General features: G+C 36.1%; 6 protein-coding genes and 1 long non-coding RNA gene across 7 annotated transcripts; 3 read left to right on the forward strand and 4 right to left on the reverse strand.

Annotated features, from left to right (window-relative positions):
• Positions 1-425: 425 nt before the first annotated feature.
• LOC135267000 (uncharacterized) lies at positions 426-2,603 on the reverse strand. Its single transcript, XR_010335225.1, has 2 exons — positions 2,028-2,603; positions 426-1,841 (listed from the first exon to the last, which is right to left on the reverse strand). It is a non-coding gene; the product is annotated as an uncharacterized LOC135267000 (long non-coding RNA).
• A 2,180-nt stretch (positions 2,604-4,783) lies between these two features.
• Positions 4,784-6,156, reverse strand: RpL6 (Ribosomal protein L6). Its single transcript, XM_968022.5, has 2 exons — positions 6,001-6,156; positions 4,784-5,643 (listed from the first exon to the last, which is right to left on the reverse strand). Exons 1-2 carry the CDS (start codon positions 6,058-6,060, stop codon positions 4,852-4,854), a joined length of 852 nt encoding a protein of 283 aa, XP_973115.2. The 5' UTR covers positions 6,061-6,156; the 3' UTR covers positions 4,784-4,851.
• Positions 6,157-6,319: 163 nt separating this feature from the next.
• On the reverse strand, positions 6,320-7,402 carry LOC661847 (gamma-aminobutyric acid receptor-associated protein). Its single transcript, XM_967980.5, has 3 exons — positions 7,152-7,402; positions 6,776-6,973; positions 6,320-6,728 (listed from the first exon to the last, which is right to left on the reverse strand). Exons 1-3 carry the CDS (start codon positions 7,362-7,364, stop codon positions 6,654-6,656), a joined length of 486 nt encoding a protein of 161 aa, XP_973073.2. The 5' UTR covers positions 7,365-7,402; the 3' UTR covers positions 6,320-6,653.
• A 51-nt stretch (positions 7,403-7,453) lies between these two features.
• Positions 7,454-11,481, forward strand: LOC100141600 (uncharacterized). Its single transcript, XM_015981067.2, has 5 exons — positions 7,454-7,568; positions 7,623-8,311; positions 8,359-8,692; positions 8,746-9,008; positions 10,653-11,481. Exons 3-5 carry the CDS (start codon positions 8,380-8,382, stop codon positions 11,409-11,411), a joined length of 1,335 nt encoding a protein of 444 aa, XP_015836553.1. The 5' UTR covers positions 7,454-7,568; positions 7,623-8,311; positions 8,359-8,379; the 3' UTR covers positions 11,412-11,481.
• Rpn9 (Regulatory particle non-ATPase 9) lies at positions 11,416-14,711 on the reverse strand. The gene is made up of 6 exons (XM_967909.4): positions 14,553-14,711; positions 14,384-14,497; positions 14,048-14,332; positions 13,654-13,999; positions 13,465-13,605; positions 11,416-11,625 (listed from the first exon to the last, which is right to left on the reverse strand). Exons 1-6 carry the CDS (start codon positions 14,669-14,671, stop codon positions 11,470-11,472), a joined length of 1,161 nt encoding a protein of 386 aa, XP_973002.1. The 5' UTR covers positions 14,672-14,711; the 3' UTR covers positions 11,416-11,469.
• Positions 14,712-14,854: 143 nt separating this feature from the next.
• Positions 14,855-16,077, forward strand: Sirt4 (Sirtuin 4). Its single transcript, XM_967874.4, has 3 exons — positions 14,855-15,182; positions 15,227-15,645; positions 15,692-16,077. The coding sequence occupies exons 1-3, from the start codon at positions 15,008-15,010 to the stop codon at positions 16,004-16,006; spliced, it is 909 nt and encodes a 302-aa protein (XP_972967.1). The 5' UTR covers positions 14,855-15,007; the 3' UTR covers positions 16,007-16,077.
• A 7-nt stretch (positions 16,078-16,084) lies between these two features.
• LOC661686 (uncharacterized protein) lies at positions 16,085-17,302 on the forward strand. Its single transcript, XM_967834.5, has 2 exons — positions 16,085-16,224; positions 16,283-17,302. Exons 1-2 carry the CDS (start codon positions 16,214-16,216, stop codon positions 17,244-17,246), a joined length of 975 nt encoding a protein of 324 aa, XP_972927.1. The 5' UTR covers positions 16,085-16,213; the 3' UTR covers positions 17,247-17,302.
• The last annotated feature ends 8 nt before the right edge of the window (positions 17,303-17,310 follow it).

The raw sequence follows: 17,310 nt of genomic DNA on the forward strand, positions 1-17,310 counted from the left end.
AGCAATAACCAAAAAATAATTGGATCGTACTCCCGAGTCTCAGGTCATTGATAATTTGTGCAATTTATTTATTTTTTTGATTGTTTAATACACAATGTTGGAACGGCGGGGCCAACCTAATGAGTCCAAAAACACTACTTATTTAAATATTTGAGCCCCACTGTTAAAACTTTCTTCACTTAGGTATTTGTTATTAAGCAAAAATTACTTCTAAATATTGGAAAAATAATATTTTTTCTACAGCCGTCAAAAAATCGTGACATTTATGCATGGTTACCTATAGTCCGGGACATTTCTATATGAGATACGTCATAGCGCATACCTTGACGCGAGACTATATAGAGCACAAAAACTAGATAAGAGCTCAAATTTAGGGAACTTGGTTGTTTGATGTGTTTGACAAATGACAAATGTAAACAATAATAAAAATTTAAATATTTCTTTATTGTAGTAAAATACAGCAAAATGTACCAACTAGAACACTTACAAACAAATGGAGAAACTTTCAAATGCTTTGAAGTACCGTTGCTGGATTACTGTTGAGGTTATGTTTGACCTTGGTATGACTGTCAGGTTTAAAGTTGAAATTTGCATTAAAAAGGCCATAAAAGCCTCGAAGTGCCTTTTAGGTTGGTCATCGTCATGTTCCAATTGCATGCCCCCTCTCTGCCACATCAGTAAAATTTGCCACAAAAGTTTTAAAAAACGACTTTAAAAACAAAAAGGCCCTATTTTCATTAACAATGAGTCATATCTCGCTGCATGCGGCACGACATAGGCCTCATAGACCAATCTCATTGTGAATGGTTTTCGCTGAGATCACTTTGAGAGGGTTTCACTGAGACCGACGTTGACGGAAGGCTGAAACCTGCCTCGCGACAAGTCTGCACCAACATTCGAAAACGCTGTCAATGGCTTAAAATGATAAACTGTGTCAGTTTTTTTGTGTCTTTTGGGATTAGTCTTTGAGTACTGTCGCGCCGCATGTAGTGAAGCAGATCTCATTGAGAATGGGTTCTTTAAGAAACAGTTTCAATGTACACCACAAGACATACACTGAGACGGCCTCATGCCTCATATCATGGCTTGTAATTGACAGCGTTTTATAGAATGATTTGGAATCATAATGCAGAGATTGTTGCGAGACAGGCAGGCAGGTCTCAAGCCTACTGCAGAAGTCGCTCTCAGTGAGTCCATGTCTTAGAGATGCATGACCAATTTAGACCATTTACAGTGAGATTGGTGTCCGAGACCTATATCATGCAGGAAGCCAAACTTCATCGTGAATGGACCATTTTCAATGGGGGTGTGCTTTTTGAATAAATTTGAAATGGCCTTTTTGAAAAAAGCAGTTGTCTCTCTTTTATTCATCTATTCAACACGTTTGTATTCGATGCACTTACACCAATTTCATTATCACTGTCTTGATTATCAGGCAAGGGCAAAGTGGAATTGGGGCCAACCCAGAAATAAAAACACTTTAATTTCCTTTATTAGTAGGCTATATTTTTTATACAAGACGACTACTCTCAGATAGAGACGTACAAAAATGTAAACAAGAGTAAAAGTTGGTTTTCCGCAATATTCCACACTATTCTTTCACACGTCCACAGTAAAATCAGAAAACGCTTCTTGTTATAAAGCCCTAATTATGTTTTTCGACGATGACTGAGACTTTGTGACGTATTTGTTAAACGTAAGTTTTCAAATACCCCATGCCAGTGCAAAGGAGTTATATTAACAATTTTATGGGATTATTTTTAACCTTACACCCATTCTGCTTGAAACAAGAGTGGCTACCAGGAAATAACAACGAAAAAAGCGGACCCAAAAGGCTTCAGCTGCAAATTATAAACACTATCTGTGATTTTTGAAATAAATTTTTTAATAATTAATAAAAAACATGACAATATTAAGCTTTTCAATTTCGTTTGGTTTGAATTTTATATGAAAATAGAAAGGTTAACCCTCTACACCAGAAAAGACAAAAAACATAAAGAAAGTATCTGTAAATGTCGTGAACTTACTTTGAAGTAAACAGTGGGCTCCATCTATAACTCATAATTACTTGAACCGCAATTCCCATCATCAAAATGTGCAAAACTGCGATAAGTGAGGTTATGCAGTCATGCACTTTGTTTTCCAGTTTTTCACACAAAATATATCACAAATTGCACAAATCGTACAACCAGCGATAGTCAGTACTGTCAGTACATCACAGCAGCTTTCTCCAGCACAATCACTGACTGCAATTCTGTGTTGTGCCATTCCCGTCTCATCATATAATCTAAGTAGTTGTTTCTACCTTCAAAAATACTTGCGTAATTATGTTATTATCCCGTTAGTACACACTTTTAAAGCAGCCACTGGTTATATAAATTAAAATTATAACATTTCCTTTGTTATTGTGTTATTGTTTACATCAGTCAGCTGTTTACTGTCATTTTCTAATGCTACCAATTTAAAAAATGTCCTTGTTATTAAAGCTCAAGGACCATAGAATGAGAGAGAGAACATTTTTTGTTCACATAGACGCTGAATACACGTATAAATGTCAGAAAATTCAAATTTTTTATGTTCAAATAGAAATGTCCCGGACTGTATGCGCGAAGTTTGACGTTTTTTCACTGTGAAAAAATATTATTTTTTCACGGTTTCACAGTGAAAAAATAATATTTTTTAACTGTGCAGGCAACTCGATTTTTCAGATCATTTTGTTCCAACTTATTTCTGTTACAATTTTAGTAACACGAAAAGACATCAACAGCAACCGAAATGAAGAGACGGATCGATAATGAGAGGTAGTTTTAAAGGTTTTATAATTATACAGAACAATATTACAAAACAATAATAATAGATATTTACTTTGACATATGAAAATTAAATGTGCATGACGAAAACGTGCCCCCGTTTATCCCCAGAGGCCTGAGTGAAGACGCTTGTAAATGAAAGTTATTTTCGCCATTAAAAGAAGCCGATGTAGAAGGTTGAGTGATTTTGTTTTCTTCTGTGGAGGAAGAAGGTTGAATTTTATTGGCAATTTCAATTTTATTATTCAAAGAGTCCTCGATGTAACTTTCTGCCACTGTGCTGCTTCTCCAGCCCCCATGACGTTTAATTGAAATTAGATCACCTCCAGCATTCGCCAAAAGAGTGGCAGAGCTTCTTCTGAAGCAGTGACCAGTATATTTTTTTAGGTTCGTCTTTGTTAAGCCACTTTGCAATCAAACTTGGTATCTCTCCGATTTTGTTAATTCCAACATTTTGATTCACACATTTTCCGTTGGTATACTTTAAAAATAAACGGTCACTAGTCGCCCGTGGAGGCCGCAAAGCTCTATATTTTCTGACAATTTCTATATTTTCTAAATTTGAAACAGTAAATATTCGTTCGCAGTGGGTTTTTGTATCAGGCACCTTCACAATTAAGACAGACTGTTTATCTTCTATGTCAGTTAGCTTCATTTTAACTAATTCTTCACGTCGAAGGGCTCCCGATATACCCAAAATTAGCACAGTCTATAAATAAAACGAGTTGTTTTGATTTGTATTACACTAATATGATAAGTTTACCTTCATCAGTAAATATATCTTGTCATCTGCTTCATTAATAAACTTGCTAATGTCTTCTTTGTCTAAAATTTGCGACTTCTTGCTTCTGTAACCTACGCTTTTGCTTTTCAGGTAGGGCACTAACTTCGGAAACTTACGTGTATCGATATTCTCTTTAACGTTTAAGGTGGCTTTCAACATCGCATAAAGGGCCCAGAGTGTTGGTGGCTTTAAGGTGGTAGACTTTTCTTCCAAATACGCCAACAAAACATTTTCCGTTACTTGATCAATCTTTTTCATAGAACACCACTGCCGAAACTGAAGATACGTTTTTTCGTACTGCGGTCTTGATTTAGCAGGCAAAAGATTCGACACTGCCGCGCTTGCAATTGCATCTATTTCGTTTTCGCTGCTAAAATCCATCACACTTCTTCAACAAAAATACCTATTGTGACAAATTTTTCGCAACTATCACTTTTATTTATCATCGTAACCATGCAAGCAACTCGATTTATCAGACCATTTTGTTCCAACTAATTTCTGTTACTTTTTTCTTCATCTGGAGGCTGTAGAAAAAACGTTGTTTGTATTTCGTGGCGAAATTCATGTTTTAATGGCGCCTTCGAATGTCTTTTAGGTCTCGACCTGGCGGTCTCGACTAAAATAACATTCTCAGGCGCCATTAAAAAAACACTCATTTCGCGCACTTAATACAAAAATTACTAATTTTCCTAAGCCGTAGAGACTAACTTTCTATATACATGTTGTTTTTTTGTAATTTATTTGCATTTTTGATGTAGCTTTTAAAACTAATAATTTTGACTTAACTAATGTCTGTTTATTTTCCTTGGTTTTTTAAGTATTTTAACGAAAACACTCTTATTTTAAAAATGTATTACTCAAAAACTAAGACTACAAAAATTGGACTTTCACCACTTTCAAGTAAAATGTTTAAACTTTAGGAATGTATTTTTTCTTAGTCATTTCGATCAAAAAAATGTTTGTTAAAAGTTAAATAACTTAAAAATTTTAAATGGAACACTATTTTTTATTTTTACATTTAAAAGACCTTTAAACTGTCTATCCAAAAACAATAAGAGTTAAGTGTCTTTCAAGTGCTGATTACTTGAAAGATATTTAACTTTAAATATTACCAAGTCGGTAGGACACCGTACAGACCTCCGTAGCATAAACCGATTTTTTAGTAAGAAAAATAAATGTGGGCTGTGTGTATAGAAAACCATCCTTTATTGAATTGTCAATTTTTTACAGTTAAATCAATAAAACATGGTACTTAATCTAAAACTGCATTCTGTGAGGGTACTGCGACGACCTCAGCCCGAACATAGCCGACAAATAAGCCAACAAAACTTTCCTATCGGGGTGCTTCTTAATAGCTTCAAAGACTTGCTTGTCGACTACTTTTTGGTCAGCTTTCCTCTGATCGCTCACTTTGTACGCCTCCTTCTTGGCCTGGAAAATATCCCCTTCCTCCTTCTTGGCCCTCTTCTCCCTCTTGCGCCGGAAATACTCATCATTGATAGTTTCCGGGATTTTCACACCGCTAACATCGATTTTCGTCTGCGTGCCTATAACATATCTCTGACTGATCCGCCTCAAGGGACACGAGTTGATCTGCATGGGCCCCGTCACCAGCAGCAGCCCCGAGTGCAACTGCTTCAAGAACACGACCCGCTTGCCCTTGTGCGAGCCCGCGAGAAGGATACACACAGTGCCGGGAGTAAGAGTCGAGCGCAAGTGGCGTTTATGTTGCTTGAACGTTTTCTTCGCCGGGTGCTTGCGGATCTTGTCCTGAGTGGGGTAATAATTGCGGCGTTTCTTAAGGAAAACCTTGCGTTCCTTGCCGTTTTTGTCGCCGCCGATTTGCTTCGTGACGAAAGCTGGCTTCGCCGGTTTTTTAGTGGCCTTCACTTTCTTGCCCATGAACTTGTAAAGGGCTTTCTTATGGTACATGCGGGTGCGGGAAAAACGCATTACGCCATTGCCGAGGTCGTAGTTGCGCGGTTTCGACGATTTTTTCTTATCGTCCGGCTTTTTTTCCTGCTTTGCAGCCTTCGCTGTCGGTGCCATCTGAAAAAACACACTGGGTTATGAGTGCAACGTGTGACTGCCGAAATCTGGGGTTATGTTGGCGAATTTTCACAAAAGTGGTCAGATTCACGTTATTCGACACTGCAGTCTTCAGAAGTGTCCTAAGGCAAATAAAATCATCACTTTAAAGGCATTTTACGGATGTAAGACGGTGTATTGACACTTTTACGAATAACCTCACAAAATGTTTTTTCGGCACAATTTCACTGAAATAACACTAGATTTGGGTTTTAAATGAGCCGACGATTGTTTTAGAAAAGGTTTTGGGGCAAAAAAGTAACGAAAAATGGACGATGATTGTGGATTTTTGTAAAAATTCACTTCGAAGACACTCACCTTTGCAGATGTTGCGGTGAAAGGAGATGGCGCTGCTAGTGATTTTGTCACTACCAACATAAAATTGAAATGCGTTCTTAATTCCTAAAATGGGGAAAATATTGCACTTTCGTTATCGTATTTAACACTAAAATTAGTTCTTTAGTTATATGTGCACTAGTTAGTGGCCTAAGGATCGGCTTTTCACCATTAAAATAGAATAAATTTACACAGTTGGGGAAAACCCAACAAAACAAAGGACACCACCAAAAATTTGAATTGTTAACACAATGATAACAATTTCACGAAGTTTTTGCAAACAAATAATAACTAAAAAGTCTTGGTTTTTAAATATTTTTATTTAGATAACTACATCATCTCTTTTACATACCTAATCTAATACTTTCGTAATTCCATCAAAAATTAAATATCAGTTTATTAAATTTGTGATGAAACGTCTTCCTTTCATAGCAGCGCTTCCGTAACATTCAACTCAAAAGTGTTAGAATATTCAGCCCTATCAGAAGATAAAAATAAACAATACAACTATCACAATTAGAAAAAGTCGCCACTCAGACAAACAAAAGCCTTATAAGTAATATAAAATAAATGTTAAACTTTTACCGGTGCTTTATTGTAATCAGAGATTTATAAAAATTTCATTTGTTGCTAAATTAGAGCTCCTCGCTTCCGTAAACGTTTTCATCAGAGTAAGCAATGTACAAGAAAAAGTCCTCTTCGTGATGCTCCTAAAACCGTGAGTAAATCCCCTAGATCACACACCAGTGCTACCAACCTGGTAGAGCGAGCCCATGGTGGCCGAAGTGGGCGGAATGACGTTATTTACAAAGAAAAACAACGCATCCTCGGGCCTTAAATGGATCCGTTTCCTAATCAAAAAGTAAAACTGTCCCACGGTCAAATCCGACGGAACCAAATATTTCTTCTTGTCCAAATCACCAATTCGGGCCCTGGGGGCTTTTTCGACGATCACCTGATTACGAAAACAATTGACATCACGTGACCTTGATACGCCATTTTCGTAAAAACAAAACAAATGACGACGTGTGGTGAAATCGGGGAAAATGGGGCTAGGAACGGGGGCTTTGGCCCCAATTTGGGGCTCTGGACGGGGCGCTTCTTTGTTTGGGTGCAATGACGCAGATACTTACGGGGACCCTGTCGGGGTACTTTCGGCGGATTTTCTCGCCCTCGGACTTTCTCTTCTCAAACGGGTGCTCTTCTTTGTATTGGAATTTCATTTTGAGGGTTTTGACACAGGAATTTGGGCCGTTGACAAGGTTTCGATACGTTTGTTCACTTTGGTCACTTTTGCTTGTTATGACACAAAACAATCGATCGCAATAACTTCCTCTACTGCGCATCCAAAACAACAACCGATAACGAGGCGAAAATCAACTAATTTGGTTTTGCCGCAAAGGAATGACTAATCACTGATATCGTAGTATCATACAGTCAATAAATACAATTAAAATTACATTACTGCAAAGAGAATCGAGCGATTGATTGGTAATAAAGCCGGGTTTTGACTAACCGAGTTCGCGGGAAATTTAAAATGTGACAATGACGTAACCTAACTTATTTTCTTTGTGTCCATTGAATTAAGTTTATTTTATTTTTAGGGCAAAGCTCGTAAGAAACCCAACGTTAGGAAATAGTGGACGTTGGCAAAATCATGGTTTTGGCTCACACAGTGACTGGCGAAAAAACGACAATCAATTTGTTAAAAATAAAAACGTTACTGAAAAATAGAAAAAAAGTGTCTTGTAATGTTGGTTGTTCACCATTCGACCCAATAACTTTAAAACATACGATAGTTGGGCTTTTAATAATAAAAATCGCGCTAACATTTTAAAAAGACGTTAAAATACAGGGTCGTTTTGATAAAAAAATGGTATTTTTTTAGTTAACATTAATTAGAGAGCTCATCAAAAATGTTATCGATACGTGAAAAAAATAAAACTTTGGTGTACAACACCCTCAGCATAATAAAAATATTTTTAGATTGTGGATTTTAAGTCGATTTATCGGATAATAAAAACGCATAGTAATATCTTAATTATCAAAAAAGTTATAGACCGATTACACACCCCTGGGTCATCCTGTATTTATTGTTAGTAGCATCACATAGGACACATTAACATAAACAGTATTTATTTTTTTAAATAATTTTTTGGAAAATTAGAATAAGTGTTCTCAATTTGTTACTTCTATGGATGTTGTTTTTTTCTTGACGACACCTGGTGGCCGAGCGCGAATTAAACCTAACCTCGCAGTGGCTGACGTTTCTTGCAATTTGTAGTCCCAAAGGGTGAGAACTAACTTTAGAACGATTGTGAATCAGTGATTTATTTGCAGTCGTTATTATTTTGCTATTACATGGCAAATGAACGTTTGGATGTAAAATGTTGCATCCCCTCTTGCTCTTGTAGATACGCCACTCAGTTAAGCCACGTCGCATATTATGCAATAAGGCCGCAATGGATGAATACAATCCTAACGTATTTAAATTCAATCCAAAAAAACACAAATATAATGCGAATTCGGTCTGAGTTTATCTGCAGCCGCCATTATAGTTTATCGGGGATCAGGGATTTCACTAACAGTGGTACCATCTACTTCCCCCATTTGCGGATTTCGGTTGAGAAACCTCGGGAGCAGTCGACGTTGGGCCAAAATCGGCGAAATATTAGTAATAATTATTCAAGTTTAAGAAAAAAATAAATAAATAAAAAATTGTTCCAGGTGGTAACTCGGAAGTGTTCACAAGTGACGAACTTGGAGTGGCCCGAGAGGAGGTTTATCCCGCTGTAGTTGAAAAACAAGTTGATTTAATTAGGGAGAAAAAAAATAATCGGCCAAAATTCAGACCGGATTATTGGGACCACAACTATGCCCTCAACATGAATTACATAGAGTATCTCAAGGACAGTCATGAGCAACTCTTACAAGAAAACACAGAGTATAAGAAACGGCACGTTGAGACGACAAACCAAAACACCGATGAGGTCAGTGCTGCCACCTCTAAAACAATTATAAATTACACAATTACACCTGTTTTGATTTTAATTTATTTAATTCAATAATTTTTGATTTAATTTCCTTCAAAATTAATCAAATTGTAGCAAAAAATCAGTTTTGATTACTTTAAAAAAATAATTTTTTTTAGAAATAAGCTTCGTTTAAAAGACGAACTAAAAAGTAAAAAATAATGTTCAAAACTCATAATAATACGGCATGACAGAATTACTTTCTTAAATTGAGCACTGTTCCCAAAGCTTTTATAAATTTTAAAATCCTAATTTGTAAGCAAAAATATTCTTTTCTGATAAAAAAACATATTTTTTATTTTTTTTATGATTGTATTTCTAGTTTTGGCAAGGTCTTGCAAATTAAGGATATCTGTTCAAAAAAAAAAAAAAAAACTAAACTAAATGAAACCAAACAAGATAAAATAATATCGTTCGAATTTGGTGTTTTCTTCGTCGGTCAATTTTACGGAAAAACCTTTTTTTTTTAATTTTTAATTAAAATAAATTTATGTTTTTGGCCTGTTCTTAAGAAAATTTGACTAAATTATGGCGTTTCTGGAGCGAAAACGCATATGATTATTGACCAAATTTGGTAATTTGTCCCCCTGTTTTTGTGAAATCTCATACAAAAATGAAACTTACGACAGAAACGGCTTGAAAAGTAAGGATTAGAACATCTTGATCAAATTTTGTGATTTTTTTTGGCTCATTTTTGACAAAATTTCTCTTAAAAATAAGCTAAACCAGACAAGATATCATCAGTTTTGGTAATTTTGTATGTTTTTATTTCTCGTTTTGACAACTTTTGCAAAATAAACATTAAAAAACGAACCTAAAAAAAATTTGTTGGTAACATTTTAAGACTTCTTTTTATCTGAATCCTAGGTTATAAACACTATTTAAAACACGCTTACCATAGCAACGTGTTTTAAATTAAAATGTTCCTACAAAGAAAAACAATTTCGGCCTGTTTTTATGGTAATTTTACAAAAAAAGGGTAATATATAATAACATTTATTACAAGCTTTCGTTCAACTCAGATAAAACAAACTAACGTATCGTTAGTTTTGTTATACTTTGATTTTTCAGTCAGTTTTAGCAAAAAAATACATAAACACATTGTTTTTACCAAAAATATGTGCGTAAATACTCGAAAAAGACACTGTTTTTGGCATAATTTACCAAATATTTAGTTTGTTTTAGAAAATTTTTGAATCATAGGGCTCAAAAAATTAAAAAACTATTTTTGTGAATTTTCTATCTACTCGTATTTGGACAAAAATTCTTCAAAATAATTGCTTTTCTGGTCCATTTTCAATAAAATATTATGTCGTTCTCGACCAAATTTAAGCCATTTTTCACAAAAAAAGAAATAGTGCTATCTTTGAATAAATTCGTGGATTTATTTTTGAGCAAATCTTACGAAACAATTGACTTTTTGGGTGGAAATTGAAAAATACTTAAAATACTGATTTCCAACTAGTTTGGTGATTTCTCGATCCAGTATAGCAAACTTTCCTGAAAAAGGAAGAAAGTTGTAAACAACTAAATTTCCAAAAAATTCCGCGTGACCAAAAATACTTGATTTTTTGTATCAAAATTCCCCCAATTTTTTCGCAGATCAAACGACTGAAAGCCATCAACCACGACCTCCTTGCCAAGCTGTTCCGCGCCCCGCCAAGGAGCGGCTTATTCCTAAAAAGCATCCTCGAGAACGAGAGCACTCTAAAATTCTACACTGGCTTTTCCAGTCGGGGCTATCTCCTCAAATTTCTGGACAAAATCCGGACAATCTACCTTTCGTCAGAGTTTCACCACCAACTCAACATGGATGAACAGCTTATCCTGGTGCTGACTCGGCTGCGCCTCGGCTTACAACTCCAGGATTTGGCGTTCAGATGTAATATTTCTCACGTGCAAGTTCAGAAAATTTGCTCGTTTTGGCTCAAGCTGCTGTTGGATTTGTTTAAAGGAAAGCCGGGCGCCAACAACCGCGTGATTGTTCAATGTTGCGAGACTTTTTTCGAAGTGACATCTGTGAAAAATGTGTACGAGAGAACTAAGGCTTTAATTGAGATTTCGCCAGAGGGCTTCGTTGAAAATGCGTCGCATTTGTACGCAGTGCATGTTAACGATAAGACGATCATCGAAAGGTGTGAAAAGCCGAAAGTGTGCAATTGTGAAGCTTGGAATAAAGCCAAAGCTGCGCGCGTTGATCTCCAAGCACACCTCCAGCGTATTTTAGGGTGTATTAAAGGGTTTCAAATCTTGAGGGGGGCTTTTCCCACTCTGATTTGTAGTTTGGATCAGTTGGATACGTACTGGAGGATTTGTTGTTTCTTGGTTAACCATTTGGATCCCCCGTATGTTGGTGTATAGACACTTACGTGATAGTTACTATATTTTTGTATAAATGATTAAACGAAAGAATAAATTATTACAAGGTTAATATTTCGTTTGCTTTTTCTTCTAGTAGCTGTTCCATGCTATTGACGTGAATGCACCACTCGTTAAGTCTTTCGATCATTGAGGAGATTTGAGAACGGTCCAGGACTCTGGGTTGCACCCAAGTCATGTTAACGGTACCCGCAACCTAAAATTAAAATTATTTTTTTGTAATTATTTAACCAGACAAAGCCTTACAGCTAAAAATTGCCTAAAAAAACAATTTTTCAATCACAAAAAAGCTCAAAAACTTATGAAATGCCACAATTACTCATTCATTTTTATCCAAAAAACCGGATATCTAGACCAATTTAAAGATGACGAAAGATTAAAAAACTTAGGCATAAACCTGAGTGAAACAATTTGATAAATTAGTTATGAAATTTAACAAATTCTAGGCCAAAAAAGTTCTTATCCAATTACTTTGTTGTATCTTGGTTTCTAAAGCAAAATGCAATTCTCTAACATTTAAAACATTTTTTAAAGTTTTAAAAATTATTAACACAAAAACAATTTTTCAATCTTGAACATCACTAAAAAAACTCACAAACTTATGAAATGCAACAATTACTTTATTCATTTTTATCCAAAAAACCGGAAATCTAGACCAATTTACAGATGATGAAAGATTCAAAAACTTAGGCAAAAATCTGAGTGAAACAATTTGATAAATTAGTTCTGAAATTTAGCAAATTCCAGGCAAAGACGTTCTTATCCAATTACTTTGTTGAATCTTGGTTTTTAAAGCAAAATTCAATTCTCTAACATTTAAAACATTATTTTTAAACTCGGAATCTAAAAAACCAATTTCAATCCTAAGCGAAAACGGTCTTATTTTAATAGTTTTAAAAATGATTACCACAAAAACAATTTTTCAATCTTGAACATCACTAAAAAAAACTCACAAACCTATGAAATGCAACAATTACTTATTCATTTTTCTAATATTTTTTTTTTGATAAAGCAAAATTTAATTTTTTGAAATCCTAAAAAAAATAATTTTAAACTTGGTATTTAAAAAACCAATTTCAAGCCCAAGTGAAAACGGTCTTAATTTAACAATTTTAAAAATTGCTAGTAGAAAAACAATTTTTCAACCTTGAACAATGATTTAAAAAAAAAAGCTCAATATTATGAAATGCAAAACAACAAAGACTTATTCATTTTTATCAAAAAAAAAAAAAAAAAAAACGAAGACTAGACCGATTTAAGGATGGACAAAGATTCGAAAAAAAGGCATAAACTTGAGTGAAAAAATTTAAAGTTAGTTCTGAAATTAAACAAGTTCTATTCCAAATCTAAGTGAAAGTAACGGCTTTATTTTGTCAATTTTGGAAATTAAATGGCTGAAACAAATGTCGATTAACTCAAAATCTAACACAACTTATAGAAAACAATTTTTCAATCTCGAACAAACTAGGGAAATGTAAAAAAATAGTCATTAATTTATATCCCAAAAACCGAAGTCTGGACCGATTTAAAAATGATGAAAGATTAAAAAACTTAGCCATAAAATTGTGTACATATTTTGTAAAATCAGTTCACAAATCTAGAAAAATTTAGGCAAAGAAGCTTTTATTCAATTTTTTAAATCTTGCTTAAAACATATTTTTCAAATCTTTCAGAATCTGAAACCTAGGCTTAAAAAACGGCCAAACACCTATAATTTAATTTAAATACTTAATACTTGAACTACACAAAAGTATTACAAACCTAAGTAAAAACGGTCTTATTTTGTAAATTTTAGAAATCAATTAGTTGAAACAAATTGTTTTAAAACTTTAAAACAGTGACAATTTTATTGGAACTGAAAACATAACTCAACCTATGTAATAAAAATAATGTATGTAATAAAAATAATAACGAAAGTTTAGAAAACCTGGGTGAAACAAAGTAAAATCGGTACTAAAACCTAGCAAATTCTAGGTTGGCCCAATGATTTGATTGAATAGCTTTGACACCTAGACAAAACCTGGCCTAAACTCACCTGATCAATGGCACCCTTGACCAAACCCTGCGACAAGGCTTTCATAACCAAAACCTCGACTTCATTGACTGGCAGTTTAGTCTCTTTTGCAATTTCATTAAACGTCAATTGTCTATTATGTGACGGCCTTTTGAACGTCATCTGTTAAAAAATGAATTAATTTTCACTCCCTTGTAATCCCACCCTCACCTCCATAAGGCACAAAAGTGATATTTTCTGTCTCAGGAACAACTCCTGAGCCGCCAAATCGGCAATAGCCCCCCAATGCGACCTCATCTGTTCATACTTATTAATATCACCGGAATTAAAAGCATACAAAAGCTCAACAAGCCACCCAGTTTCGGTCGATTTGAGCGACTCTAATACAGGGTGGGCCAATAACTCGCCCAAGTTGTACACCCCTTCACCCAGCAGGGCCGCCAAACCAAGGAAAAATGCATGCTGGTGCTTGACCTCAGCTGTGAGGGTGTCGAGATCAATGCAGCCCAAGTATCGCAAGGCTGTACGGTAGTACTGGGCGTGGTCGCCTTGAATTCTGGCCAAAAAATAATTTTTGGGGTTACATACATTTTTTTTCTACTACCTGTAATATTGCGACGCTAGGAGGTAAAAGCGGCCATGGACGGCCGTAACCCCATCGGCGTTATCTAAAGTCGCTTCCACTTCCTCGATCACTTTCTTGGTGGCGTCCAAATCGTTCAATTTGTCGAGCTGGATTTGACCCGCCAAGACTTTACACAAATTCTGAGCGTCTGGGTTGATTTTGACTTTAGTTTCGGTCTTTTCCAAAAAACTGATCGCTTCTTTGGGGTCTTTGAACTGTTCGACGACAACAGCGGCGATTTCCACCAAAGACAAAGGATTTATCCTGAATCATGCCGGGGTCAAAAGTGGGGTTATGGCACACGAAATGACTTACTTATTTTCGAAAGTTTGGATAAAGTTGTTGTAGAGCTGGACAAGGTTGTCGCCTTTTTGCAGCTCCGGTTTTTTGATGAAATTGAGCAGTTTGAGGGTGAGTTGGTGCCATAACCTAGGTTTTGAGGTTACGGTTTTTTTGTATTAGGGACGGGATTTTGGTAACTTACTTTTTGTTGTGCAGTTCCTCGATTTCTGCCCATTCCGTGGCAAGGTCTTTGGGGCTTTCTTTCTGTTTTTTCGAAAGATAATCGGTTACGTTTGTTTGTTGCACTGCGGTGGCAGCCATTTTTATTTTGTTTAGAAAAATGAAGTGTCATCTTTCGAATGATAGAAGTCAGGGAATTCCCACAACAAAGAAATTGAAATAAGTACGAAATTTTATACTAAAACCATCACTTTTAATTTGTGGTGCCTCTCCTATTTTTGTTCGTTCAAATTGAATTCGTAAATTCACCGAATTTTCAAAAAAATTTATATTGTCAGGCAACCAACAATACCCAAGTTTTGACGTCTATGTTAACCTAACTTTTTCCCAATCAATCCTTTTAATTTGCTTGCAATCCCGTGTTTATCACGTCGTTCCGAACGTTCCGTTGAAATGAGACAGTCTTAACGCAACAACATGTCAAATCTAACCCGACAACTCCCCTTTTTACTAAAACGCACCCCCATTTTGAGCGACTTTATCCCAAGACACTCGCCAGCCCCCAGTACCGACGTCCAGTCCCTTAAAAACTTTATCGACGATTACGACAAAATTCTAGTCTTGACTGGAGCCGGGATTTCGACTGAATCAGGTCAGTACTAATTTTTGAAAATTTGGCGCTATTTTCGTGTCTAGGAATCCCCGATTATCGCTCGGAAGATGTAGGTTTGTACGCGCGCACCAACCACAGGCCAGTCCAATACCAGGAGTTTTTAAAATCGGAGAAAGTCAGGCAAAGATACTGGGCTCGCAACTATATAGGGTGGCCCAAATTTTCGCAAACCCAGCCAAATATAACGCACTATATAGTCCAATTTTTAGAGAGTGTAGGCAAAGTTGGGTGCGTTGTGACCCAAAACGTTGATAGTTTGCATTTTAAAGCCGGGTCTGGTAACGTAATTGAGTTGCACGGAACGGCGTTCAGGGTAATTTGCTTGAAATGTGGCAAGAATTACGACAGACACAAAGTACAGGAGAAATTAATTGGGTTAAACCCCGATTTGCGCGAAACTTCGCAAATGATACGACCGGATGGTGACGTTGAAATTTCACAAGTAATAATTTCTTACACAAATTCGTGTTGTCATTATTTTTTTCCAGGAGAAAGTGGAAAATTTCAAGCCGCCGTTTTGCGACCACTGCCAGGGTGTTCTCAAACCCGACATTACGTTCTTTGGCGATAACGTACCCAAAGAACGTGTGGACAAAGTCAGGCAGAATGTGACCCAAAGTGATGCAATTCTAGTCTTAGGTTCAAGTTTGAGTGTGTTTTCCGGGTACAGAATTATTTTACAGGCGGTTGAGGAAAAAAAGGACGTTGCCATTGTAAATATAGGGCCAACAAGGGCCGACAAACACGCTAAATTGAAAATCTCCGCCAGGTGCGGCGATATTTTACCTAGGATTTTTGAGTGAAGTACCGAAATAGGGGATTTGGGATTGTTATGTTGTTGTCGTTGAAAATAAATTTTTCGTTAAAAAAATAATTTTATTTAACTTATCTACAATTCAGTCACGTATTAAATTGTTCTAGAGACGTAAGAGTCTTAGAAAAGTGTAAAAAATAATTTTCTTGAGGGTTAATTGACAGTTGTCTAACCTCAAAACGTCAAACTAACGACAATGTCAAAACAGTAAGTTTTTGCAAGTTTTTTGAATAAAATTGTGATTTTTGCGTGCCTTTCTGGCTAGGTATGGTTTAATCGTCCCAAACAAGGACAAGGCAGTGATTAAACGCCCCGCAATTTTCGATGAGTCCGATGAGGAGGAGTCAGTCCCCACGGGGGCCAAAAAATCGCTTAAAAAACAAGACAAAATTTTGCAAAATCGGGCAGTTGAGGAAGACCCAACAGTGTTCCAGTATGACGAGATTTACGACGAAATGGACAAGAAACGTAAGGAGTCAAAATTGAGTAGGAAAGATCTGGACAGGAAGCCCAAATACATAAATAAATTGCTTGCTGCTGCTGATCGACGCAAAAAAGAGAATGAAAGGCGCATTGAACGCCAAGTACAGAAAGAAAGGGAGACGGAAGGTGACGAATTTAAAGATAAGGAGGCGTTCGTCACTAGTAGTTACAAGAAGAAATTGGAGGAAATGAAAGAGATGGAGGAATTGGAAAGGAGGGAGGAGTATTTGGAATCGATTGGAGACGTGACGAAACAGGGGAATTTGGACGGGTTTTACCGCCATTTGTACGACCAGAAAGTAAATTTTGAAGAAACAACAAAAGATAAGGAACAAGAAGAAAAAACAAAAGATAAGAAACAAGAAGAAACAGTAGAAGATAAGCCAAGTAAGAGGAAATACAGAAAACGCCACAGTTCAGACTCACAATCGGATAAGAGCGAAAAGGAGGAAGAAACAGAAGTGAAGAAAGAACATCTCCCTTCGAATCTAGACGCCGATTCTGACTTCAGCATCGATTCTTCCGACAGTGAGGAAGAAACTGAGAAAAAAGTGACGGTGGAGAAAGTGGAAGAGAAGAAACAAGAAATCAAGGAGGAAAAAGAAGAAGAAAAACAACCGGAACAAGCACCTGAACCCCCACCCAAAAAACCGAAAATTGACATTTGGAAAAAAAGGACAGTTGGGGAAGTGTTTGACGCCGCCTTGCGGAGGTATTTTGAAAGAAAGTCGTTAAGGGAACTATAATTTTGAGTTTTGTAATAAATAAAATTTGGTTCCCCGGTGGGCGCCGTAAAATCAAACACCAGAA

The sequence above is a fragment of the Tribolium castaneum genome, chromosome 8, assembly GCF_031307605.1.
Source record: "Tribolium castaneum strain GA2 chromosome 8, icTriCast1.1, whole genome shotgun sequence".
In the NCBI taxonomy this organism is placed as follows: domain Eukaryota; kingdom Metazoa; phylum Arthropoda; class Insecta; order Coleoptera; family Tenebrionidae; genus Tribolium; species Tribolium castaneum.

Bases quoted from the DNA above. Each gene is read 5' to 3' on its own strand.
- RpL6 (XM_968022.5), bottom strand. From the start codon at position 6,060: ATGTTGGTAGTGACAAAATCACTAGCAGCGCCATCTCCTTTCACCGCA. The intron at 5,644-6,000 runs GTGAGTGTCTTC...GTGTTTTTTCAG, and splicing joins TCACCGCAACATCTGCAAAG to ATGGCACCGACAGCGAAGGC.
- LOC661847 (XM_967980.5), bottom strand. From the start codon at position 7,364: ATGCGCAGTAGAGGAAGTTATTGCGATCGATTGTTTTGTGTCATAACA. The intron at 6,974-7,151 runs GTAAGTATCTGC...TTTCGTAATCAG, and splicing joins AGTACCCCGACAGGGTCCCC to GTGATCGTCGAAAAAGCCCC. The intron at 6,729-6,775 runs GTTGGTAGCACT...TCACGGTTTTAG, and splicing joins CCATGGGCTCGCTCTACCAG to GAGCATCACGAAGAGGACTT.
- LOC100141600 (XM_015981067.2), top strand. From the start codon at position 8,380: ATGGCAAATGAACGTTTGGATGTAAAATGTTGCATCCCCTCTTGCTCT. The intron at 8,693-8,745 runs GTAATAATTATT...AAATTGTTCCAG, and splicing joins CCAAAATCGGCGAAATATTA to GTGGTAACTCGGAAGTGTTC. The intron at 9,009-10,652 runs GTCAGTGCTGCC...ATTTTTTCGCAG, and splicing joins CAAACCAAAACACCGATGAG to ATCAAACGACTGAAAGCCAT.
- Rpn9 (XM_967909.4), bottom strand. From the start codon at position 14,671: ATGGCTGCCACCGCAGTGCAACAAACAAACGTAACCGATTATCTTTCG. The intron at 14,000-14,047 runs GTAGTAGAAAAA...TTTTTTGGCCAG, and splicing joins CTAGCGTCGCAATATTACAG to AATTCAAGGCGACCACGCCC. The intron at 11,626-13,464 runs GTGAGTTTAGGC...TTTTAATTTTAG, and splicing joins TCAAGGGTGCCATTGATCAG to GTTGCGGGTACCGTTAACAT.
- Sirt4 (XM_967874.4), top strand. From the start codon at position 15,008: ATGTCAAATCTAACCCGACAACTCCCCTTTTTACTAAAACGCACCCCC. The intron at 15,183-15,226 runs GTCAGTACTAAT...TTTCGTGTCTAG, and splicing joins CGGGATTTCGACTGAATCAG to GAATCCCCGATTATCGCTCG. The intron at 15,646-15,691 runs GTAATAATTTCT...ATTTTTTTCCAG, and splicing joins GTGACGTTGAAATTTCACAA to GAGAAAGTGGAAAATTTCAA.